The following is a 27,820-nucleotide window of genomic DNA, read 5'->3' as shown; positions in this document are numbered from 1 at the left end:
GTTTTTCCACTGTTCTGCTGATTTCTTTGTGTGTATTTAGGGAGAGAATAAGAAGAAAACAAGGAAAGTTCAGTATATAAACATCTTTTTTCCTATAAGTGTCAGAATAATTTCTATTACACAGGAAGCAGAAGGACAAAAAGGAAGCTTTTCTGCTTTGGAGTTTACACACTTTTATTATTTAAAGATATTCTGTCTTCTGCAATAGCTATTTCCATTCTCTGTATCATTCTTACAATCTCCTCATGAAATTGACTCACATAAATGTGTGCATGATTTCCCGATCTAGAATTATTTTTTTTATTAATGCAACAAGGTGTTAGGACTCCGGGTTTTGTAAGTAAGCAAAGAAAATGTGTTTGTGATACATCTAGCTTGTTTGGTATAGCTTAATCAAGCATTGTTAGAAGCCAATACATTAACAAAAACCATTCCCCTTACCCAGTTGTCCCAGAATTATCTCACAGAATCGTAGAATGCCTTGGGTTGAAGAGGACCTTAAAAATTATGCATGTCTCATCTCATAGAATGTCCTGAAGTTTTGATTGTGGCTGCTATAAAGCACATCAGAACATATTCAAATGCTTTAAAAATAGGATTTGCAGAGTGACCGTAAGAGGAGTGAATTCATTCTGTGTATGAAAGAGGCAGGTTGGCCTGGCTGACTTCTTTTGACCCAGCAGGATCCTGAGTCACTACAATCTGTTCTGTGGGAGATGGAAGGCAGTATGACCTGTCTCTTAGACACATTTTCAGCAGTCATGAGAAAACAGCCTGTGGGCTCAGTGATGCTATGGTTCTCCATGCAGTTCCTGTTCTTGTGGGATGTGGTGTTGCAGCAGATGGTTCTTGTCCAGTTAGGTGGACTTGAAAGATCAGAGCAAGGTAAGCACAGGACAGGCACTCAGCTGAGGAGAAGGGAAGGAATGGAGAGGTAGCCATGTTTATTTTCTCCTTTTTCTTTGATGTTTTTCGTTTCTATCTTCAAATTCTGTGTAAGTGCATATAGATATCTTAACAAGTATATAGTAAGACCATTTTGGGGGGAAGGAGAACAACAAAAACGTACCATTAATATTTCCATTAGTCAGCTAATGGTCTGATGTTCTGTTTGTATTTATCCAGAGAATTTTCAAGTTCATAGACTCTTTGTCCACAGACTTCCCAAATGCACCAGTATCTAAAATGAATTAATGTTAGCTTTGTATTACCACAGAAGGTAAATTGGAAAGACAGAAAAAGAGCCTGAAACTACTTAAAACTCTTGATTTTTTTCCGTATTTCAATATAAGACTTTCTACATCCATAACATCTGACTTCTCAGGACTGAAGTGTTTGAGGAAGTATAAAGGCCAATTTACAAAATTCTTTATACTCATTTTGTAGTATGTTATGAGAAAAGGTAGTAATTTTATTCCTGAGACTTGCTCTAATGTTCTTTACTAATGGGCCAGACATACCTAGAAATATTACTTTTTGCAGGCACTGGCAGAATCATAGCACAAGCTTACAGCATTCATCTTCTGGATAGGGTAAATCTGTGCAAGGAACAGCTATTTTTACCTTGTTTAGACAGGGTCTGAGGAGGATCAGAGGACTGTGTTTTGAGCTTTATAGGTAGTTTGGGGTTTAAAAGTGGAATTCTAGTTTCCCAGCAGTTCATGCTCTTTGATTATTGTCATTGATAGCCTGGAAGCATTCTGTAATGTTTTAATTCACTTCGAGAATCTCCAGGTTTCAGAGAATATCATGTTGAGAAATACAGAGAACATCTATGCTAAATCTAGTCGGGTTCTTTTTTTTTTTTTTTTTTTAATTAGCTATAAATACTTGACTGTCTGCAGACTTCTTCATGACTATGCATCTGACACAAGTCAGTTATATTGCTGTGCACATTTAAATGGTCTATTACTAGTGTGCTGCCAGGCACTAATAAAAATATATTAACTCTCTGATCAAATTTTATTATTTTTCTAATTTTCTTTCTAGACAGTTTATGGTTCCACAGGATTCTTTAATTCACAGTCCTGATGCACTGTTAATAGGTTTTAGTATCTTGTCTTCATGGCTTTGTGCCAAGGAGAAGTCTCAGCTATCCTTTCAAGAGCTATTCATGTGGCAAATACATAGCACTGTGACTACCAATACAGCTGCAAATGTGGTGTAATAGGACAAAATTTGTTCATCATGTTGCAATTCTTTATATATAAACCTACTCATAAGTATGAGAAATGTATTTGTCAACAAAATTTGATCTTACTCTACTCTAAACCCCCTGAAATTTGAACATTCAAACTGATCTGGAAGGGAAAAGAAAATTAGCACCTTTTGTAGTTATATCACAAGGATATGAAAAAGTAGAGAGTCATGGATAAGAAAGAGTACCTTATAACTAACATAATCCAGTATATACTGGAGAAGAGACTCAGAAATTCTCAATTTTTCATAATTCCATATTACTGTAATTTACTATATCTCAGTATGTGATCCAAAGAAGGACAGGTTGTCTTTCTCTGAGGAGCAAGCAAGCTCTCTGCACCTTTTTCTGTTCTTACTTGCCTTAGAAGTCTAGCTTCTGGCAAGATAATGAGCCAGGATATATTCACTCCTTTACATGGAATTTAGTGAATAGCTAGATAGTAAGCACTAATAATTCCCATGTTTTCAAAAAGAAAAGGGCATAAGGAAAGCCAAGAAATAGTCACACCTCCTTACCAACTCAGCTGTCTCATTGCCGTTCTGGGGTCACAAAATGCGGAGATCCAGGTGCTGCCAGAGCCCATTCATAACTAAATCTATTTTAGGATCTTTATGGAGGGGATAGTTTTTATGTAGAAGTAGCAAGTTTCTTGAGCTTCTCCAAGGCATAGCCTCAGAAAAGAACAAGTCTGAGCTGGTGTCAGTTCCAAAAAAGTACTTTTGTTTTTCTTATGGCTAGCCATTACCTAGATTATTCCAAGAAGCTTGGAATGGGGGAGGGAGCGAAGAATTGGAAAAAATGGCCTAAAAGTCAAAAGTGAAATATTTACTCACCTGCTCACAGATGATAATCAAACACGTGAAGCAACTTGCCAATATGAGGATTTTAATCTATACTTTCAGCTCTTCATCTGTGAAACTGGGCATATACTTTTTAGCTACCTTGCATATGTGACATTTCCTTTGTTACTGTCTCTAATATCAAATGGGACTCCTGCAAAAGCCTAATAGAATCCAACCGTTCTGCTTGAGGAAGAGATCTTGCATCTTAATTAAGCCTTAATTTGTATCATTCTAGAGATGATGTATGGCTGCTTAAGTAATATCTGAAATATAAAAAGAAAGTATGCCTTTAAATACGTAAGGAAGCAACATGGCAGTAAATAAACCAAATTTGCTGAACTTATAATGCTCAGTGGTTGTGTTTAAAAATAAATAAATAAATAAATAATTTCCTAGATCTGAAATTTAGTCTTACTGAAGCCATGCTTTGAGTATTTTATCTTGTTTTAGACTATGGTATATGATTCTAGACGTGTTGTTCGCTAACTAGTAGATCTTATAACTGGGTATGACAATGGTAAATGTTACCATATGGCTTTGTTAACCATGTTTTCAGGGACTGGCATGTTGTTGATTTGCAATTGGTAGTGGTATTGTTGAACTAGAATGAATAATATAGTGACGTGCAATTGGTAGCAACATTCTTGAACTATCATGAATAATATCTGTGCTTACTTGGAAGCTTTCTCAGATTAAGGTGGGTCTGAAAGACCCAGAGCAGTATGATATTGTATTTACACTTTGGTACAATCTGCAGAAAAAAATTTTTTGCACATCTGGATTGTATCTCAAAACATAGATATTATGGAGTGAGGCCTTTCAAATGACTCCTGAGATGATCAGAAAGGAGTGAAGATGCAAGAATAGTTTTAAGGGAAGATATAGTTCACATACAACGCCACCTGTTATCAGCCTTTTGCAAATGACAGTAAAGAAAACTAATCCTGACCCAAATTTTCTGCTTTGAGTTGTGCGTCTTTCCTTCCGTCTTGGTATGTTCCTAATGGAGCTTTTTTTTTTTTTTTTTTAATTGCCTATTGCCACCATTCTGAGTACTGTGAAGAGACAAAAATGAAAAACAAACACAACTGGCTAGTCCTTTAGTAATTTTTCCTTACATTACCTCTGCACAAACCTGACTTCTTTTCAATGTATGCCCACAACTGAATCTCCAGACACCATGCATTGTGATAGCTCAGTCCTATAGCATTCCCCTTTGTGGACAATTTCAGTGGTGCAGTAAAGTTTGAATAGCAAATGAAGCTGACAGATCTCATGGCAAACAAATACAAAGAAAATTTGCATTCTTTTCTCCAGCTGGCTAGTAAAAGCAAAGAGTGTGATCCTTCACCACTGATTTTGAACTTAAGTCAGGAAGGAAGCATCAAGGCTTTCTGGGAAAACCTGATCAAGAAACTAGGTGTAGCTGTGCAGATGCAATACAGCAATCATCTGCATGCAATTATCATAATATGCAGCCACAAAATCTAAGTGTATTTTTTTCTTTGAAAGCTAATAATGAAAAATTGTTTTCTTGGTCACCGGGATGGAACAAAACAGACTTTCAAGAACTCAGAATACAATGGCATTATTTTAAATGAATTGGCTCACTGTTATATGCAGGGTGTTTTTGCAGTGCAGACAGCTCTGAAAAAACAGTGTCCTCCTAAACATGCTGATGCACAGCCACACTCCAGTGCTCTATCCAGCATTTCAGCTGTGTGTGGAAGTAGGATGAGTGTGAAAAGCACAGGTGTCACTCAGGCACCTGGTTCCTCTTGCAGGTTGCAAGTAATTAGCGGCTGGCCCAATTGCTAATCTGCCTTTAAAATCTGTGACTTTGTTAATTGTAAATGGAGTCAATAACAGCAGGGCTTTATCTGATCAGCTGATTGCCAGAGTCCACTGAGGAGGTTATCTGGCTTTGCCAGAGCATGTTGTGGTCTTAGCAGTAGTATCATGGAGTACTTAATGAACTGCAACATCATAAAAGTCATGGGAGAGTGCTGCTATCCAGACTCTTTCTCATCTGTGAACTTGCAAATCAGTCCTAGAGAACAACCCATTGTTAGTTGGCCCAGAGGGACTAATTTCTTGTCTGTGATTCTACAGTTTCAAAAAACATTGGATTTGTGCTGGTCTGATGGATTTGTTAAATTGTCTCTGTTACATGGATTTTTAATAGCAGAAGTGTTCTCATAGATTTTTGATCAGTTGATGAAAATGAAATGATCAATTTGAGATTTACTATATTTTGCTAAACAGATGAAATCAAAACAGGAATAATCACACATTAGTTATTGAGGAAGATTTTACTGAGAAGCTTTATACTGATGATGACACTATAAATGTGTGATAAGGTAATAAAACTTTATGTAACTTAATTCCAAAACAGGTAAAGTGTATTTATATCACTTGCCATATAATCCTTTGATTGTTGTCATACTTCTGCTGTAGAAACACCAGTGATTTTATGTAGCCAACGATTCAGTCTAAGAAATATGTTTTACATTTCTGGCTTAAGTTTATTTTAAAATAAATCAATACAAAATACCTTTATATATTTGAACAAAACTATAATATATATTGGAATAAACAGATTTTTGGAAAGTGACTTGTGAATCTTTAGAAATATAGGTATGTGCTGAATTTCTTATGCTTTTTGCTTTGTTTTCAAAACCATCAATTTAAAATTATTTTTCTAAATGGTGGATTATGCTGATGAAGTAATTGTTGGAAGTAATAAAATGTGACTAGGCTCCAACTTTCAGCAAAGCCACAATTTAATCATGCAGAGTGACAAAGCTGTTATGACTATGGTGAAAAATAAAAGAATAAAAAAGCACTGACATTTCAGAAGGCATGCTATCATGCTGCTGACACTGAAGTTTAGTAGATGATTCTGATATTGTTGAATTATAAATCATCTACTGTGTGAAAGATATTCAGGGGCAGAAATAGTCTATGCTGTTTTGAAACTGATATTAACCCATATAGTTACTGTAGTTGGAAGCAGTACTTAGAGAAGCAGTTTAAGCACAAAGCTGCAGTTAAGTTTTCCAAAGCAAGTCTCATCTTTCTCTTAAACTGTGTTTTTTAGAATTGGTAGAAACCTCCTTATCAGTGCTGAATTAACACACTAATGCAAAATGCTTGTTTCCTGTCTTTTTAACTGTGGTCCTGCCTCAAGGAATTTTAAGAAACAATTTAACTGCCTTGCTTCTATACAGAAATGCAGTAGTCCAAGATTTATTTAATATACATTTGAAATTGGACCGCTATAAAATTGAGTAACGTACAGTGTGTGGTAGTCTCCTTATTGTACGAGTTTGGTAGCAAACCCCCTGTTATGGCAAATGCTGACAGATGATTTTAGTTTTGGGGTTGTCACCTTGATGATTCCCTTTGCTTTCGTGCTGACTTCTGTTGTTGGTAGTTGGCTGCCAGTGTGATTCTATGTTGCTGATTTAGAATCAGCTGTGGAAAGATAGCACATTTTGCTTCATTTCGATGTGAGGAATCATAGTACACACGCTATGGCAAGGAATTCAAGATATTGAAGTCTATATGACAAATACAGTTTTCTTCTGAGAAGAAAATCACCTGCTGTCTGGTAGGACAGTCATATAAAAAGCATTAAAATATGACCAGCCCGGCTAAAGCATTAACGGAGGTTTAATATGTTTTCTGAAATGAACACAGTTGTGCTGGATAGCCAGAGAGCTGAACCATCCCCAGGTGGACTTGGAAGCATCCAACCCAAATATGAAAAGGAGAGTTAGCTTCCAAAATAAATTGTTAAGAGCAGACATTTGTAGTAGACAAAGCCAAGTATGTTTTCCCTCTTCTGCTTTTATATCAACAGATGATGGAAGTTTCTTAGTTTATACTGAAAATGTTGGAATGTGATAGTCAGGGAGAGTTGTCACACCTGTGTTATGCTTTCCTGGTAGTCTAGACATTCCAGCCTCTGTTTATTCCTGTGGATCTGAATCCATCACCTGTGCTTAATACTGACGCCTGATGAAAAAAGTAAATACTCCTGCAAATGATGTGTCATGTACATGCTCTTCTAACTTCAAACAGGTCTTTAATTCTCTTGGGTTATGTGAAGTACATTGGTGTCAAGATAGAAAGATTACTTTCAAGGAACCAGGTGTTCATTCTTTCAGATTTTTTTTAAAAGACCTACCCCCACATCTCCTGCTGTTTTCAGCTATATCAGAGTGAGGAAGAGTGTATGTTTGTGACTATGATGCTGCAACCTTTTCAAACGTATCTGTGAAAGATGGTATCCAACCTCCGTAATGATCATTCTCACTTGTTGAAGTACGGCTTGCAACAGCTAACTCAGTTTCCTTCTCTTGAAAGTAGATCCCATGCTATCTTCAAAAACCAAATTTACTATTTGTATTTGTTGATATTTATATTTGAGACATTGTTTCCAGTTCTTTCTTCTTTTCCTACCTCAGTCATTTGTCATCTTTCCAAAGTTTCAAAAGAGTACAATGCATGTTAGATGTGAGAGAAGTGCCGTCTTAGTTAGATTGACCTGATCAGGAAAATTCCCATCATCTTTTCTTCTTCTCTACTTTAACCCGAAATGACTCCTTCAGGAAACATCCAATCCTTCTGTAGCCCAGTGGATCAAAGTGCTGTATTGTTGGATCTTAATCACATATGAATGGTTCCAGAAGGGATCAGAGCTCTCTTTGTTCATTAGAGGCTTCTAGGCTGAAACCAGTGCCAGCAGCCATAAAGGAAATATGTAAACCTCTATTTGGTCATTCAGTGAACCGTGTCACTCTAGGCTTGACCTCCACTTCTTTGCACAAACTTCCTTCTGCAGGAAAGTGGCCTAGATCATGCTCTTAAAATGTATTAATGCTAGCAATTGTACAGAAAGTGATTTTTTTTCTTCTTTTCTACTAATTTTTCTCCCCACAGTTCCTGATTCAAAATATTCCAGCCTTGAAGTAGAAACCAGGTTTCAAAGTGTTCCAGCTTTATCTGTATCAGATACAGGCATAGCCTATAGCACTGTGGTATTACAGTGTCTTGCAGTCTGTAGTGTTTAAAAAATAAAATCAATCCCATAAATCACTGTTGGCTGGGAGATGCAGTGTTGCTTCTTCTCTCCTCTCTGGTTTTGGAACAGTGCCTGTTGTGAGGTTAGTAGCGTGCAGCCAAGCCCAGTGCACTGTGGAAAGGTCTGAACAGTAGCTGTTTCTACCAGTAAAAGAAAAATAGACTTAAGATATGTTTGAATGAGTAATTAGTGATTAAATAGTACTATTCACTCACAAAGAATACTTATAAGAAGGAATCTAAAAGCTTTTTGAATTGTGCGCATTCCAATTTCAGCAGACTGGAAATAATTATTTCTTGTTTTACTTTCTTTCCCTTCTCCTCACTTACCTATGCAACTTCTCACTTTTTCTTATCATTCAGTTTCCACAAGTATGTGATTACAAATGAATTTGAGGCCTCTATGCACACGTATGTGCCAGTGTCAAAGTATAAGACCATGGATATTTTTATCTTCCTATAAAATGAGTTTTCGCTGCAGTGGATGTTTGCGTATCCTGCTAATTGGGATTGGTGATAGGAAGATGAACATTTGTGAAAAAAAATTACAAAAACTAAGTGCTTTTACTTCTCTGTAGCACATCAAGATTTTGAGAGTCTTAACGAGACTAAGCAGTATTGGATATGACATTAACAAAGCATTTCCCTATATTTCTTCTCTTGCTTCAGCTAGACATTTTTGTGCAGCCATTTCAATAATTATGTCAATTTTCCTTCATACATAACATCCATTGAGATGTTCTTCTTGTCTGTAGACTAACATGGGTAGTTAGATGTATCCAGTATAGATTAAGTGCAATCCTACATCTTTCTTATGCTGTAATATCAAGCATTCATGAAATGCATAATTGCAATTAATCTTACTGCCATCTCTGTTAGTAATGAAAGGAAGATAGGAAATAACAAGTTGCGTGTCATCCACAGTATCTGTGCGCGAACAACAGTGGTGGTGGTTACTGAGTTACCTTCCTTTTACTGTCATGTTTTAAACAGTTACCCAGTGAAGAAGGAAAATCAAATAACTAAACTGGTCATGGTTACACTTTAGGTTAGAAAATTCCTTGTGCAAAGTGAATGGTTGGTTGTGTTCACAGAAATAAGGACTGTTTTATTTGTGACTTGTTACTGTACAGGCTATATTAGCAGAGCAATGTATCTTAGAAAATTATTACTTTGGCTTTTTATCTTTGTATAGTGTATCTATAAATATAGACAAGGCTAGAGAGAAAGGAACTTCATGTTTTAACTGATACTTCTGGTAAAATTTATAAAGTTTACATGTTAACCTTAATATAAATGGATTATACAAATCCTACCAGATATATTATCGTGTTGTATGTGTTTTATATAAAATAATCAGAACCGCTGTTTCTCCTCCTCCAAGAACAGATTAAAAGCTGTAGATCCAATCAGTCTACCAGCCTCTAGAGTTTTTGATAGTATTCAGCTGCAATTTTTTGTCCTGCATTTGTTTTTAATCTAAACTCAGTTGACTCCATTTATATATTATTTTTTCAAATAACTGCTGTTAATGTGTTTTAGCTCCTACCAAGGGAACAAATTAACCATTTTTGTTTTGTGTGAAAAGAATCACTGTTTCACCTTGACTTTGTGAATACTGTCCACTCAAGTCAACTTGAGGATTTGTACTTCCTAGCTGGCAAGCATCAAGCTAATGTACTAACAGCTGGACTTGATTTTTTTCCTTTCAATATTTTTGAAAGGAAAATATGTTTTTTATTGTGTTGGATCAGACATCCTTAGAAGTATGTTTTATTATTTGTATGTCATCTAAGTCATTTTATGTGGTCAGTGTCTTCACACCTCTCTTCGCTTCCCCTCTCCAATTCCTTCCACGCTGCCTGTGGTCTAACTGACATGTTGATGACACTGTCCTTTCTATTAATCTGTCTACAACTTGGCTTATAAAACAGCATGGCTGGTGGCAGCCTTCACTGGATGTTGAGTAAACTGCTATACAATGTGCAGCTCATTCACAGTCTGAGGGTTTGATTCTTCTCCAAAACTGCTTTTCAGTGGGCAGCATAGTATCTTTTCCAACTTTTCTGGGCTGATGTATAAAACACTTTAGTTGTTACACTGATTTTTTTATAACTGTTCTTACTGCTTTATCTTGTAATGAGGCCACTTCTTTTTTTTTTTTTTTTTTTTTTTTGAGAGGACAATTGGAAATGTTCCATTAGCAAGATACCAAATTTCAAATAGAACCAAGTAGACTTCGCTTTTAATTTTTAAGTCACTTAAGCATCTGTGAACTATTAGCAACATATCACTGGTATATTAGTTCATTATAAATCAATAGTAAAATTTTGGGAGGATGGGAGCAAACATAAGGCATTACTTAAAAAATTCTACTCAGTTCAGGTACTGTGGCTTAGTTATGTCTGTCTTTATTTATATGACCATACTAAACATTCAAATTTAAAGTGCTACCAAAGAAATATAGTTTGAAGTGCCTTTTTATATATTCAAATTCAAGGGCTCATTGCAATGTATTCTTATTTTTCTTTGAAATCTGGATCCCAGTATAGTTGAGCAACTGAGTGCCTGATCTGGAGACGGAGGAATATTGAGTAGTCTGTTGCAAGTCACCCCTTTTCATGCCACCCACTGCCTAAATGACATTAAAAATATGCAGAGCTATAATTAGCTTGAAGTGTCAGGTGTAAAGCCACAATATACTGCTACTCTCAGAAAAATAGCAACTCAGATTTATTTTTGGTGTTTATAGCTGAAAGATGTTCTGTCTGTTGTGCTACTTTGGAACTGCACAGGCTGTGGTGGAATAACACTAAAGCCTATATCACATATTTTAGAATAGAAATGGCACAATAGTTCAATCGTATTAAGCCTTTCAATTAACTCCCTACAAATGACTATTTGTTCTTCATTAGTTTCTCATTCAAGAAACCCTCAACCTCATAAAGTACTAACCCAACAGTGAGTACTGAAACCAATGCTTTATAATGCCACTTTTTTTTTTTCCATTTTCAGTTTATACAGTTAACTTGTATGAAGTTTAAAAATAATGCTTTAAAAGAATCAATTTCATGGTGAATGCATCTAGTCAAACAAGTCATTTAAACAACATCTTACTCGTGTGTAGCAGACCGTTTTACAAGTAACTGAGAGTTTTACAAGCCTGTGTTTCAGACAGGATAATTAGTTGTTTCATATATGTGAATCTGGGATTTAAACTCATTAACTTCAATGTACAGAGCCTTTCTTGGTTGGTAGGAAGTGCTTAGTTACATTCTTTTTAGCAGTATTAATATTTAATTGTTTATTATTAAGAAGTGGCCAAATAGTGCAAATTTCAAGTATGTTCTCAAAAAGCCAGTGATACACTACAAGCTTTTACATTGCCACAAGTGGTCAGCAAACTTACCACATGGTGATTTCTAGTGTGAAGAAAATTCAGACAGCAATTGCAAATGTGCAGGATTGTGATTTTTGTATACAGAGCACCAACAACCCAAAATCTAAAGAAATGGTTATACCTTCATTAGATCACAATTTTGAATTGGTAAGTTATTTTGTCAGGGGAATGGAAGGGAGAGTTCTTAAAAATATCTCATGCGTGAAGATATTTTAATCAACTGGTGTTAATCTTTTTAATTTTTTCTGTCTCTTAAAAAAATTGTTGTATATTTATGTCTATATATAATTCACTTCATCACAACAGATCCTTTTTTAAGCATCATCAGTATTGTTATCAGTAGGCCTCGTTCAAGGGGACCAGAAGTTTTATAGATGCTGTGTGTCTGTCCTAGAATTTGCACATTTGTTGGAGAGCAATGTGGTTTCAGGGTATCTTATGTTTATGAAACTCTTGATCTACTGCCTACTATTTTGTGTTTTTTCTTGAAGTGTGGCTCAGGATAAGGTACGGGAAGTGACGACTTGATGCAGTTAGTGAAGAATATTCATTACTGTTTTGTTTTTCCCTTCCCATGCTACCTTTTTACTATAACACTTCTCAAACAGAGGTATCTACTACAGCCTACTGCAGTGGAAGGACCGAGGCTCAGAAAAGAGAGATTCTAGCCTGTGACTTTAAATTTTGAAAGCCAGAAGGAAGCTGGAGACCCATACAGTTCTACGGCACCTCATTGTGTTCACCCATCTTCTCAAAATCCTTCCAGTCATCCCCAGCTTTTCGAGTTTCATCTCTGCAGTTGTTCACTGTTACTGCCCCCAATACTGGAAAAAGCTCCATTTCCTGGTTAAAAACATCCTCTCTCGGTGTAAAGAACTCCTTTTTTTGCCCTCTGTATCATTCTTCATGCATTTACTAACACTTTAGAGGTAGTGGTGAATTGTTTGTGCACATGGCTGTTCTCTATACATATCCCTTACTTTTTGTATCCTTGTGCTTTATTAGAAAATCTGACAGCTGTGAAGAGCACCACTTAGGCAATGTACTCTTCAGGGCTTGAAGGCATTCTGCCACATTTCTATGCGGAGACTTATTTTTTATTAAGAAATCAAGATAAGTCTGGAGCAGCTGGAATATCTGGTTTAGAGCAGTGGCTGGCTTCCAAAATTAATTTATTTTGCTGTTTCTGATTTGGACTAGAAATATTTAATTGCAGCTAGGTATGAGCTTCCGTGGCTGCCATGCAGACTGCAAAGGACCTGAAGGGAGGTTGAAACTGTCCTGCATTTATTCACTCTGCTCTCTGCCTGCAGAATGAGTGTGATAGGCAGGACCTCTAATCTTAGGTGCACGAGCCCATATTGTAGAACCACGGCTACTGCTGAATAAATGGTTTTTCTTTGTGTTCTCACTGCCTCTTGGCTTGAAATGCTTTCAGCAGTGTAAATGTGGGGAACCAACCACAAAGCCTGTGGAAACTGTTCCTCACTGATGATACAGGAATACATGTCCATACAGTGTTGTGAAGCTTTGCAAACGTGGGCACAGAATACAGATGTTATTTATTCAAGTATGAGATCTATGTATATACATGTTCAGGCGGACATGAATGAATCATCACATATGCACTTCTCCAGAAAATGCTGTTTAACTATTATCTGAACAGAAAACATGTATTTGCAGAAGGGGTGTCATAATAAGGCTTGATACTTGGACTTATGATTATTCTAAAGGTTGTTTTGACACTCAGCACCACAGGTAAACTGTTGTGGGTTTTTTTTGCTGAAAGTACTGTGGCTCAGGATTTGTTAGTAGCCAAAGCCACAATCTGTATTTAAAGATAACATATTTTGCAGCTGAAATCAGAATGGTATGTTGTTAGTAGTATAGTCTGAAGTAAAAAATGAATATTTACAGCCTTTAAAACAAATTAAAAAAATAGATATACAACTGTGAAAGGCTCGTGGATATCTGGTCCTGTGTGTTGAATCTTCACTAGCTATTTGTATTTATTAAGTTATTTAACTGAAATGTAATTTAAAAAGCTGTGAAGTTGAAGGGTAAATAAATGGTAATATATAGTAAAAAGTTTTAATAGGTTTATTATAAAATTATTTTTTATGTGTTCTATTTTTTAACTGATTTGGGCAGTGATTAAAATTTAAACAAATTATTCTAAGTTGAAATTGATCTTAAATTCAATCAGTTATTCTAGAATATCATAAGAATATGTTTGGATATGCTAAGAATATACTTGTATACAAATTTGTCCTTATATATAAAAAATTAACATTTCTGTCACTTTGTAATATGCAGGAAAAATGTGATATTTAGATGTTCTCCAGATATCTGACTTTAATTGATGACAGTTTTCAGCTTTACTCTTAAAGATTTTATATTCTAATACTCTAATTGAGATTTCTTGTTGAAAAAGAACTGATGCTCCATCTCCGTTAAACCTAGGCATTGTACAAACATGGATCTGTTAGCATCTGCTGCAACCCAAATTACTTTGTGAAAAGAATGGATAGCTGAGGAATAAATATGAGCAGTGACCTACAGGGTTTGTGGTGAGGTAAAAATGTGCAGTCCAATACAGTAAAATTGCAGTTTAATATCATATTTGAAAATATGTTTTCCACTTCTCATTAATTCATAGAATCACAGAATCACAGAATTGCTCAGGTTGGAAAAGACCTTCAAGACCACCAAGTCCAACTGCAACTTAACCATACTACCCTCACTCTAACAACCCACCGCTAAGTCATGTCCCTGAGCACCACATCCAAACGGTTTTTAAACACATTCAGGGACGGTGACTCAACCACCTCTCTGGGGAGCCTGTTCCAGTGCTTAACAACCCTTTCTGTAAAGAAGTTTTTCCTGATATCCAACCTAAACCTCCCCTGGCGCAACTTGAGACCATTTCCCCTTGTCCTGTCACCTATCACCAGGGAGAAGAGACCAGCCCCTCTCTCACTGCAATCACCTTTCAGGTATTTGAAGAGAGCAATGAGGTCCCCCCTCAGTCTCCTCTTCCCCAGACTAAACAGCCCCATTTCCTTCAGTCTCTCCTCGTAGGGCATATTCTCCAAGCCCTTCACAAGCCTTGTTGCACTTCTTTGGATCTGCTCCAGCACCTCCATGTCCTTTCTGTATTGAGCTGCCCAAAACTGAACACAGTTCTCGAGGTGGGGCCTTTGTACTAAATTAAAGATTAAAGCTGTAGACACTAAATTGTTCTTCTTCTGTGCTTTCATTGCACTTTCTTTTTTTTTTTTTTTACAACACCTCTGTTCTCATGGTTTTGCTCATCACTTAAGAATGGCTGCTGTGTTGCTCACTTTGGGGTTGGATATTGGTTGTCCAGCCGAGTACTGTTTGTATGAATCTTCGTCTGGAAGTCTGGTTTTCTATGCATAAATATACTGCTGCCATCCTCCTGTTATCTGTATGTTTTCCGGGTGTGTGAGAAAAAGATTCTTAGATAAAAAGAATATGTTGGGTGAATAAAACATGGAAGCCAAAGTACAGGTGTATCCTTTTGCCAGCTGCCTAATTATTTTGATTCCTTGCATGGTAAAGGATTGCATGAAAAGAGCAGATAGGTGCTAGTAGCTACTCAGAGCCTGTCTTTGCTTTCATCCAAATGTAGTGCATCATGCAAACCTCAGTAGTGCCTTTGCACATCCAGCAGTTTTCTGTCATTATCTTTCTTATAGCCATAGGTCTATCCTAACACAACTATGTGTAGCTGTACCAAAAAAAATCACTTATACATTTAAGAGTCTTCCACTTTCTCCATCCTGATAGATTACACAATATTTTCCATTTTACAGTAACCCCGCTGTATTTTTATTCCACCTTTCTAACTTGCTCCCCGTTTCCTCTGTCTCACACTTGCATTTGCCAGGACTGTGTGCTCTCTCCTTGGAACAGCATGTCTGTACTGACTTGCCAGAGATCCTATTTCTTCATTCAGAATAGTTAGTCTTCTTCTTTGAAACACATTTCTTTAAGCAGCTACTTATAAACTGAAATGAGTGATGTCGTGTGGCCACTGAGTATAACAAGAATGAACAAGGGTACCTGTTCCACAAGCCATGGTGTAAATTATTTTGTGAAATATCTGTATTAAGTGACTGTATTTCTCTCTGTAAAGACTTATGAGACAAAATATTCACCATGTGTATTATAAAACTAAGTACAAGGCACAGGTGGAAGTGTTTCAGGTAGTCTTTTGCAAAAATCAAAATTAAAAAGTTTGGAAAGCTGTACAAATTAGAAATGCTAATCTCTAAAGCATCCACCAGTACCTATGAGGAGCTGAACTAAAAGCCTTGTGCTCATATTGAAATCTTGTCTAGAGAATTTGCTTAGCCCATTGTCAGAGACATGCTGAAGAAACTAGACTTGTGTTTTCTTTTTTTTTTTTTGCTTCAGCAGGTCATACTTTAAAAAACATCAATCAATCAATCCGTCAATAAAAGAGGTTCAGTGGCATGGTTCTGGTTATCATGGTATGCATTTAATTGATTAATTGCAAATGTCTGACATTGCGGTTAGAGACCTTGTGTTCAGTGGCACAGCTCAGCTGGCAATAAAATATGTAACTTCAAGGAACTAGGGTTTTAAGAGCATTTTGATGGTTAGTAGTGTTGTTTAACCTCAAATTGGCATTCCTGGAAATAGCTCCATGCATGGGTTACTGACCAGGTCTGTTCTGGATCCCAGCAGCATCCCCATCTCTTCCCATCAGCTGAGGCACTTTTCTTCCTGTCCCTGATGGGTAAGAGGTACCATGTGGAGTCAATAAAGATGAGGTATAGGTGTTTTAGGAGAAGTACGAGACATGGGTGCATTACAGGAATCCCTTTGGACATGGATGAGATCAGTGTTCTGAAGAAGCATACAAGCAGCCACGCATTAAGTGTCATTATAGGAGGATATAGAGTGTCTCTATAGGGGGAATAAATGTTATGAAACTTCTAACAGTTGTGCAGGCTTGAGCAGCTGTTCTGGTAAGACAAGAGGTTGTTGTTTGTTTTTTTTTTGCCAACTGAGGTGTCAGATAAAAAAGTTACCGGCAGATTTTTAGGGAAAGGCATGCAAGTGTTCACTTGTACAACAGTGGATTGAGCTAGTTGATTTAAGATGAAGTGGCTAAATACCCTTCTACTCACTCTTATAAATCACTGTATATTGAGAACAAGATCAGCAGAAAAGCATGTGTAGCAGCTCAAGAGGCTGTGCAGCTTGCAGTTCAGCACAGTAACATAAACTAGAGTAGATTTCAGTTTACTTTTTAGCATCAGTGGTGATTTAAGCAATGGGTTGCACTCTATGGTTAGTAGGTCAACATTTGTGGTTTCTATTTAATTTGCAAGAATTTCCTTTCTTTTGTTTTCTGTTTTCCTTCTTTAGACATAACTTCTTTTACCTCAATACTATCCTTTTCCTTATTGCAACTGTTGAAAGCTTTTTTTGTTTCTTTCAAAGTCTGCTGTAGAATTATAAATATACTCTCATCCTCTAATTATGGATGGTTTTTTCAGTCCCACCTGCAAACATTTTACCTTTTTAGCTGCACAGTTAATTTTCTTTAACTTATTCATTTTATGTAGTTTCCCTTTTTAAAACTTAATGCTATGTGATGGACTTTTTTGGCTTTTTCTCTTCTCCAAAGATACTGAATTTGAGCCTGCTTTGGTCACTGTTACAAGCAGCTCTTCTGTTGTTCATGGACTCAGTGCTCAAAATTACCTCTCTCTTGTGGGTTTTCGAACAGTTTCCCCAAAAGGCAGATTTTTGTGATGCTTTAGAATGTAATCTGAGCATCACAGCCCAGTGAAACATTTGCCGTGTCAATATGGGGAGCTCCAGTCTCCCATTATTGCTGCATTTCTTTTCCACTGGGATTTGGGATAAGTGAATGAAACATTCCTTGTAGTTAGTATATGGATTCAGCAAATTAGGTAATTTTAGTTTAATTTATACCATCACCAAAGCAGGAATACTTGCTTAATCCTGTAAAAGAATTAGAAAAATTCAGACTCGTAAGGACACATACATGACTCTGCAGCTTTTGATTAGATATAATGTACATATGTTACTACAGTTTGTAGCATAATGGATGAAAAAATATTTTATCATTAAATTTTCCAATACAGCCTGGTAATATTGCTGGCATCTTGCATTTCTTCTCAGCAAATTAGAGTGGGTTGGAAGCCTTTTTAAGTTGATGAGCTTTGATATTAAAGTTTTGAATTCAGATGAAAAACAGTGTATTCAAGCAGCTTTTTTTCATCTTGAGTAAAAGATAGAAATTGCTCCATATTCATGTATTCTTACAGTATCTAAGTTTTCCTGAATGTCTCATACTGCAAACCAACTAGATGAGGTTCAGTAATAGAATATGTAAAAGCTTTCAGCGGGGACTGGTAAATCAGTTTACATAGATCAATTTAGTAACATCAGTTCCACGCTGCTGTGCTAATTTACCCCAGCTGAGGTTCTGGGCATCAATCCTTTTATTGTGTCTTGACTTTTCCAGCGCATAGGTTAAGCAACATTTGATAACCATATGTTTAGTGTATTGTGCCAGCAGAATAGGACTTTAGAAGGTGGGATGTTGGAAGAGTAGGAATAATTGCAAAAGTGTATTGTTAGATTTTTTGACTTCAGAATGTGGCATAAATGCGATGTCAGCTTCTCTATAAAACAAGGCCCCCATGTGGAGTCAAGACATACAGTGAAATCCTGTAAAACAGTCGTAAAGAATTCTTGAAATGATGTGGATTTAATTGATTATATTTTCTTCTAAGGTTCTGTCTTAAAAATTCAGCAGTTTCAAAGTAAACACTTAAAAATGCAAAGCAAGTATGTAAATGCATGTCTGATGTGTCAGACATCTGAAGCATGTTTGAGTCTTAATATTTTGCTTCAGCATCCATGAGTAGGCAGAGCACTTTTCATCAGTTATGCAAGAGAGCAAGACAAAAGAGCTCCTCTTAATAGCTGCCCTCCTTCGTACTAGTGTACTTGTATTAGCTGTAAAATAGTTACTGCTGCTTATCTTGTTAAGCACGGGCTACTAAGGCAAGTAGTCAGAGGATTTCAACTTCCTTTAGACATTTTAATGATTAATGTACCTCCTCATAGGAAATCTGGCAGAGAGCAAGTATATATGATGGCCATTCAGGCAGGAAGCAGCTACAGAGGAGTGAAAAGAGAGTGGATGGAGGGCTGAGAGCACGCCAGTGGAAAACTCGACTGTATAAACATCATCAGGCATCTGATTGTGCCAGTCTATTTTTGTGTTGTTTTATCTCTTCTATGTAACAAAGGATTTCTTTTCAAGTCTGAAAACAACTTGTGATTAGAACTGAATGATGGGAGAAATTGTAGTACATTGTGGGTGAAAATATTTGTGCCTGCAAATTTATTTCTGGGACTTTCAAAATAGTAGAGCCTGTAAATGATGAAATAGAGTAACATACTATCAAGTGTCTCTTAACTTGTAGAAGATCACTTCTGTGCTAATTCTGGTTTAGTTAGTTATTACTTGTAAGCCAAATAATGTTATTTTTCTGATTTTGCATTAGAGACGTCATCTAGCAAACCTTTTTTTCTCTGTAGGTATGAAGAAAATGGTTGATATTTATCTCATTGCAAGGAGTTGTGTTTTCATGCTGTTTTCAAACCTCCACTTAATGACTATTTTAATTTCAGTGTTCATTGAGGACTTATTAATGCAGAGACTGTGAACTGTTCCTTAGCTGTGTAAAATGATGACGACACATCACTGATTTTGTTACATCTTGATTACACACCAAGAAATATTAAAAAATAGATTTTAGTCATCTTTGGGCATCCAAATCAAAAATGTCTGTGGAAAATTTGTCCTATTAAATCAGTTGATGCTGTTTGAGTACTGAAATAGAAATTAGATCTTGAAGTCTGCAGGGACTGAAATACAACTTGAAGCCATTGTGTTTTTGTTGGCTAAAGGCTGCCTTGGGAAGCAATGTTGTATTTGCTCGTGAACACACAAGACTCAGTGCAAGCCTGCTTAGTGCCATCATTTCCTTTTCTCTGTGTTCCTACATATTTAATGCTTTTAAACCCAAGTAATCTCATCAAACATAATAATCTTTTCCTAATCATTTCCTAATATGGCACAGCCTAAATGAAAGAGCATATGTAAATAAGACTGCAGAGAGAGTTCATCGGGCTCGAGGGGCTGCTGGCAATAGTCTTCCAGTAGAGGGGGTGTGGTGGACATCCTTTGGGTTTTGGGTCTGAAACATCTCAAGTTACTCAACCATATTTGTCAGCTTAACACCAGCACGCTGCTCCATTGACTAGCTGTGCTTGCACCTTGCTTTGTTATGTTCCTGTGCCCCTTTTACTTCCTCTTACTTTGCACTCAAGGAGGCTGTTACTGAGAGAGGCAAGAGTGCTTTCTTTCCCTGCTTCTCCAATACTGTGATCAGTGCCACTTATTTAAAATTTTAATGGGAGTAAATTCAATTTGGTGTCACTTCAGCTGCAAGAAATATTGTGGTATATCACTTGTAGAGATTACTGTTTATATTCTGATCACATGTAATCATGTTATCGTATCAGTTATTAATATAACACTATGACAGCAATGCTAAAAAGTTGATATTAAAATAACAGCTGTTGCAGGCTCCTGTTTTTTCTGATTTGTTTGATGTGAAGTGAGTGCTAGGTACTGTGCTTCATTTTCTACATTTTTTCAGATCACTACTGATGCCGTTCTGCTTTGTCAGAAATAGATTTGAAAAGTTTTCGTCTATATCTTAGCTAGGGGAAGCAGAAGTTCTGTTCTCAAAATCAAATCGCTTTTTCTGGTATTTGTTACTAGAAGCTCTACTACAAAATCTTTACTAGAAAATGAGAAACCTTCCTTCCACATTGCCACAGTTGAATTCTGATTTATGTGAGTTGATGCAACCATATTTGTTTTCTTCTATTACAATCCATTATTCGATAAGTAGACGTGTTGTGGAGACACTACACAGAACTGTACAGAGATGCTGCAGGTTGTTTTTATTTGACTGCACATGGAGCCCTCACACAGTGTGGCTCCAGTTGCCTGTCTAGGGAGTCAACTGCTTACCACAAATTCCTGTTGTTGTGTATACTTGTGGCCAAGTATTGGATATAATTTTGGATCTAAAAACTGAATGTCTATTAACAAGTCGGACGTCAGCAGACTTTTGGATCAAATACTGTCAAAGACTGAAAGTCTGATGAAAACAGCTTAAAGTAATCTATTGACCAAAATGACCTGCAAACTCTTTTTCTAGTAGGCATTTATGGGACAAAAATCATGCTTTGACACTCCACTTGCTAATTTGAAAAATGAGTAGAGTGTAGTACTAAATTCAGAGATTTTATTTCACAGTGTTCCTGTGGGTCTGTGTTTCTTACTTGATACTGCTCTTTTCAAGAAGCAGCATCTTCCTCAGTATGTTTTGTCAAGGCTTTATAATCACTCTAAAACTTGCAGTTCTATATTGCATCATAGTCCTTGCCTCCTTGCTGCATGTTTGCTGCAAAAATAAAAATTGAATTAGTATAATTAAAAGCCTTCTTTCTTTATAGGCATTATTACATATTAGTAAGCAGATGAAAGCTGACAGAACATGCAGGATTTTGAATGAAAACCATCATGTCTCACATATTTTTTTATTATTCTAATCACATCAGTGTGCTAATATTCTGTTTTGAATTTTCAAAACTAACTGATTTTGGAAGAATTTTGGTATGGAACATGCAGATTTAACATTAAAGTTGAAATGCAACCCAGAATTTCTTCGTTACATTTGCTGTTTAGGCTATGCTTTTGAAAAGTTGCTTTGTGTGCTTTGCTCTTTGCCTTAAGTACATATAATTCTTCCCCAGACCTCCCATGCTGTTAAACGTATGGGTAGAATGGTAGCTTGCAAACAGGTCACTCACCCCTAAAGAAAACACTTTCAGGTCACAACATATAACCTATATTATAAGAACAGCTGTGGATAAAATGCTAAAAAAGAGATTCCTGATCTTTTACATGTTGTTTTTAATGATTTGCATGTTGTTGTTTTTCTTATTTTTTTTTTAGATTTGAAAGAGAGATTATATGGTCATTATAGTATTAATACATTGGTCTCTTTTGTTTTTCCTTAATAGATCAAAAAATACTTTGAACTTGAGCCACTTGCACGTGGAAAGCGCTGGATTCTTAAACCCTGCTCCTTGGATGATATGGAGGCAGTAAAAGACAGCTTCTCCCTTCTAATAAACTTGTTAGAGGAGAGAGACTTCGAACCTTCAAGAATGTGAAACGCGAGAGGGAAGAGCGGTTCTCCAGGCGTCACTGTACCTGTTCATTCTGCTCACAGATTACTTATGGTGTGGTATCAAGACTGTGCTGTGATGTTCATACACAGTGCAGAATGTCCTTTTGTTAAAATAAATATTCTGTGAATCAGGTACATGACTATTTCCAGTAAAGTTGTCTACACTACTGAAATAGGGAGTTCCTCTTTGTTTACCACTAGTTCTGCACATACTGCATGTTGCTTTCTTGCCATCATCCTTGATGGGAAATTCTGCACGCACAAGAATAACATAGTCTGTAAAGGTGGCATTCTACTTGCTACCTTGTTTTTCAAAAATAACTCACTTCTTAAGGACTTGTGAGATGAATTTGTGTTAGCTTGTTTACTGACCCCACAGTCTGGAAAGCACAGCCACTGAAAACCTTAACATTATTGATACCTTAAAAACCAAGTTGTTTTATGTCAATGCAAAGGTTAGTCTGAAATTTTACTAAATGAAAACACAGTGAGTGTGTTAGTTGATTCCTCACCTTAAGCCACTGCATAACCTAGTCAAAGACAGAACCATTATTTTGCTGGAAGTTCCCATAAAGGGAAATTTGCACACAGATGTGTGCCGGGAACAGTATTGCTGGAGAATAGGTGACATACAAAAGTAGTAAGAAGAAACAGTATTTTTAGAAAATATACAGAAGTTGGTTAAACCAGTAGTTCTCACTTAAAATAGTTTTTCATCAGAGAAGCAAAGCTAATGTGTGTTAAATCAGCTGTGGAGGTTTTATGACTAGTTAGAAGTGTGACTGATTTTAAATAAGGATTGCCATCTTTATCACTCACTTATTGTATGCTACTGTTACTTTAACGGTGACAAGGCATCCATACCATAATTAAGGGCCTTCCAGTGTTTGTATCGTAAGCTTCTCTTTTCAAGGAATTATAACTTGTTCTTTCAAACTTCCTCTGGCCTACATGTTACTTAGAAGGCAAAAAAGTATTCATTGGAAACAACATTTGTTATACATTTGGAAAAATCCCACTTGGTTCCAGTAACACAGTGCACACTTCCTCTTCCCAAGTTTTCGCCATTGTAGATTTTCAGGTTCTTTTACTGACTTTTGTTGACTTTTAAAACCTTACTGACTGATTTTATCCTTTAAAGAAATATGCCAGGTCGCTAGTTCACCATGAAGTCAATCACAACAGGGTATGTGCAGATTGGTCACCAGGCTGGTGCACACCTTGAATGTTGTGCCTTGCGCATGAGTGTCTGTGAACACAAGCTGTAGTGATGTGTCAGTGGTTCCTCACTGATCCTGCTTATGTTTTGAAACTTTTAACTCCTGTTGCAGGGCTTTAGGCAACATATCTTTCCACTCCGAGAATTTATTTTTTAAGTTTAAAGTTTATTGTAGTTTCTTATTAGTTTATTTGAGAATAAGAAAATAGTAAGCATCAGCTTTTAAAGGCTTATAAAAGCCATTTCTCTATTTCTTGTAATTATGCTCCTTGTGGAACAAAATGTTTTGTAGGTTTTTGGTTACTTTTCCATATCCGTGGATTTCTTGTATCACTCCTTCAGAACTATTTCTGCCCAAATGCATGGCCTGATGGTTACTGTTTTAACTCAGTTCCTACTATCAGAACAAAGCTGGAAAACCTGTTAAGCTCATTGTTTGATTTTGTGATAGAGTAGGCAGAAAGCTTTGCTCATAAGCATGAAGGGCATCTCTTCTTGCTTCATTTTTCTTCTGTTTCCTGCCAGGCCAATCACCCTACTCCTCCTACTCTTGAAAATTTCCAAAAACTGGAATTACTCATTTTAAAGCACACAGACAAGCTCTATGATAGTTCAAGCCTCTTTGCCTGTAGAAGCAACTAGGTTGGTCATCAGTTTCTCTCCTGTGGGTTAAGGAAGCTCCTTTACCTGAATTTGTGGAGAAAATGGATCTGATGTGCAGCTCCACTCTCTTAGCTTACATGAGTTTAGGGATCACAGAGTCCCCAACTTTTTTTTCCCTGGTTAGTTAAAATGGCAAATAGAAAATGGTGGGGAGGAGAAAGAGGTTTGTTTCCCGGAGAAGGAAGGCAGTTTGACAAAAAGGAAGGCAAAGAGATGGATTCAGAGCTTTTACTGCTTTGTCATGGAGCCTTAGTTAGGAGATGAAAAATAAATTCTTCTCAATTTTTTCTCCTTTCTTCCCATTTTGAAATTATGGACCAAAAAGTACAAAAAGTTAAAAGAGTCCCAGCTCTATCACATTATTGGAACTGCACTTATTCTTACTATCAGTGTTTCTGGTCTGGTGATTTTGAGCAACCTGAACTAGCGGTAGACGTCCCTGTTCATTGCAGGGAAGTTGGAATAGATGACCTTTAAAGGTTCCTTCCAACTCATGATTCTACGACTCTATGATTCTATGACTTCAGAGTTTCTGAGTTTTATATTTTAGTCATGATTTCCCAACTATGCACTGTTGGAGGGTGCTACATGACTAACATTCAAAAGGCCCAACTAGTCAATGAGAATACAGCTGTGGCATGTGCTAGTGTGCAGCTAGACTGGACCTTTTGATGGTGAATACTTTTTCTTTATGGGGATACCAACTGCATAGTAGCAGTGATTTATTTTTCAAAATAACTTTAAATGTGCTTTTTCTTACTAATACAGTGATCATTCCTCACCGCAGGTTGAAACAATACCTCATAAATGCTTAAGGCTAAGACCAACGCTTAACTTTACTTTGAATGTAGTTCTGTGGTTTTGTGTTGTGGATGGACTTAATGGATATGTACCCTTTTACTGTCTGTGAACACTTTCACCTTTTTATGGAAATATTAAAAATGCTTATAGCAGTTCACATCACACTTCTGTGTCTAAAGTGTTTTGAATACATTGGCTATGGCAGAATATGTAAGCACTGTGAGCACCACGCAAATTTTATTTGTATGACCAGTCTCAATGGCATTTTCTTGTGTTTTTTTGTTGTTTTTTTTTTTAATCTTTTCGCACACGCTCATCATTTAGATGAAATAAACTTTGGCGCTAGGCTCTACTTTCCATGCAAGTTCATTAAGGAGTGAACATTGTCTTTTTAAAAAAGATACTCTGCTTTAATGTTCTTTAGACATCTGTTAAATTACTTTGTGTGTATGTGTGAGTGTGCGTATGTGTATGTGCCCACATCAGGCTTCTTCTCAGAGCTGTAGTTGTCTGCAGCGTCTCAGCCATCAGAATGAAAACATTATCAATCAGTATCCACCAGCAGCTGGTTTTGACAAGCTTCTGTCTGCTGCTTAATGCTTTACAACTTGTCAATGCAACTTTTTTCGTCTGCTCACTCTGAGCTGATAATCTTACTGCTTCCATGTTGTGTCCTGTACTTGTACTTCTAGCATTTGTATGGAAAAAAGTTAAATCTTAGTGCATTTTGATATTATTTCTTGCTGTATAACGTTCCACATGTATCTTAGCTTGCCTCTTCAAACTTCGCTATACAAAAATCTGTGATGTATTATTTCATTTAATTTCTTGCATTTCATTATATTTATAGAAGTTGCAGATTTTTGTACCATATTAGTTACTACAGTTGCCTTTTTGTAATGGCAATTAATTTATATTACAAAAGTTTGTATCTTTACTGTAGTTGAGAGTATTAGTTAACTGCTATATTATCTTGACTTTATACTAAAAATACAGTGTCTTACACAAAAGTTGACCCATTCAGGTCGACAACTACTAGACATGAGGAACTTGTACTGTTCGTGATTTATACATGATTTCCACTATCGAAAAGAAAAAAAAAAGAAAATAAACACTGTAGAATTGAGTTGCTAAGTTTGGATTTTTTAAGTAGTAACCAAGTCTAGGAACCTGGTGTATTTACATCAATAGGGAAACATCAAAATAATTTCTTTACTCTTAGATTAAAAAAAAAACTGATTGGAGCATGATCATTGCAAGATTGTACATATCTACACACTTACATATGTGTAAAAAATTGAAATTTCCAAAAGTTAGCTGACTTATTTTCAAAGTGAAATGTTGTTACTTGAGATATATACCTGAAGAGTATTGCAGAGTTATTGCTGGAACAGAAGCTGGTATAATCTTTATTCATTTATCCTATAATGTTAAACTGAGGGACTTGTTTACATGACTAGAAAAAGTTGACATGGTATAATACATATATTGACATAGCATAATACATATACAGAAAATGCTTCAGAAGTTGAACAAATTAGAATACTATGGGAAAAAGAACAGCTTGCTGTGACAACTTGGTGCTATGCTATGAAACACTATTTGAGTAGAAACGACACTTGCAGCTGGTGGAATTACAGCACCATGAGATGGTCTGTAGGTTTCTGATTCATCTCCTGAGGTATGCTTTTTTAAAATTTTATTGTTTTTAAATCTGCCCAACTGAGATGGAAGTGAAAGATTTGTAAACTCAGAATATTTTTTTCATCCTTATGTGTTACCTAAATAGGAACTGAAAATCTGCTAATCATTCCTCATTTGATAGCTCTTTAAAGAATTTTCATTAGCTCGTTAGCCCTTTGACCTAATAGTTCAAACAAATAAAAACATCTGGTTGTGTCAGCTGTAGGGTTAGTCATCCAGGGCCTAGGTTAACACAAGGATGAGAGAGATATCCTATGTGAAAAGAGAAACCATTCCCTCTTCAGTATCTGCAGCTGAAAAGGAGCCCTGAAATCACCCTGCAATGAAGTAGGACTGCTGAGTTCTGTTTAGGTGAAGATACTGAGAAAGATCATTACCATGCTCAGCCGTCATGGGTGAACTGACTAATGTTATTGTGTGGGTTGGACTGAAGATCAAGTGTAGTTGAACTAGTAATGAGACATTTATGCTTAATGCTAGCTGCTTTTAATATATTTCAGCTTTTATCGCAGCTATATTTATAGAAACCAAGGTATGTTGTCTATAGTGCTTGTTCATTCACCAGATTTCATAGGAAAATGTAATACATGTTATTTTAGTGGGTTTTGATGGAGTATATTCAGGACAGACTCATTTGTACAGTGTGTTTATGCATCAAGTATGTTGAGAACTTCCATTTATGATGTCTTAAATATGCCTTCATTTTTTAATAACTGAAACTGTCTACAAAAAGTTGTATGTTTCAGTGTGAATATTGAGGTTAACAGTGGTCTGCACAGTTCTGATTATCTGTGGCAGTTAACTATAGAGGATAGAAGGGGCAAATGTTAATCTGGTTGTCTCGTTTACAGTAAACCCAACAACAGTGCACAGCAAAACATCCTGTGCTGGTTTGGGATAATCACAAAAAATGAAGTCAGAGTGGAAAGTGTGGAGGGTAGGGATGATGAATAATCCATGCTCAACCATTCTGTTGTTGTGAGAATGGAGGACTTACTGCCCAGCAGCAACTTGATTTTTGGTTGGGAGCACATTTGTAAAGAAAAGCTGTTGTATAGTTTCTAAATACAGCAACATTTCTTCTCATGAAAATTCTATATATATGCCCCCATGCTAGTAAGGGCATGTATACAGAGGCATGAACTGTAGCCTTCTATTATGCTGTGTGCAATATAAAGAAAGGAAGTCACAGTTAATTTTCTAAGTTCTCACTATTAGATTGTAAGCTAAAACTAAGAAAAAAAAACAGCAATCAGGGCTCTCCTTTTTTTATCTGCCACCTTGAAGTTGTGAAATGCTGTTGTTCATTTTTATTTCTATGCCATGTAACTATGATTTATTGCATTTCAGTGTGCCCTGGAAAGTATTTTGCGTGTATTAAGTAAAACAAGATAAAAATAAAATAAGTTATTTTGTGGTTTGGCAACTTCCATTTATAAAGAACTGCCCTCTTCCTAAGGAGACATTTGCCACTGGAGTACAGAAGTCTCGTATAGCTTTGTTGTAAATTACTGCTAACTGAAATGCTAA

At 36.4% G+C, this 27,820-nt stretch overlaps 1 protein-coding gene across 5 annotated transcripts in view; it reads left to right on the top strand.

The window, feature by feature from the left end:
* ARL15 (ADP ribosylation factor like GTPase 15) overlaps positions 1-25,712 on the top strand; it is a 223,085-nt gene extending 197,373 nt beyond the window's left edge. For 4 of the 5 annotated variants that reach the window (XM_021380026.1, XM_021380022.1, XM_021380024.1 and 1 more), the window contains one exon: positions 21,734-25,712. In XM_021380026.1, the coding sequence (XP_021235701.1) occupies positions 21,734-21,886 (153 nt within the window). In that variant the 3' untranslated portion in view covers positions 21,887-25,712. The remainder of the gene's footprint in view (positions 1-21,733) is intronic. The other variant, XM_021380025.1, reaches the window with a different exon arrangement.

Source organism: Numida meleagris, chromosome Z (genome assembly GCF_002078875.1).
Source record: "Numida meleagris isolate 19003 breed g44 Domestic line chromosome Z, NumMel1.0, whole genome shotgun sequence".
Taxonomy (NCBI): Eukaryota; Metazoa; Chordata; class Aves; order Galliformes; family Numididae; genus Numida; species Numida meleagris.
Note: the sequence above shows the minus strand (reverse complement) of the source record. Positions and strands in the feature narration are given on the sequence as shown.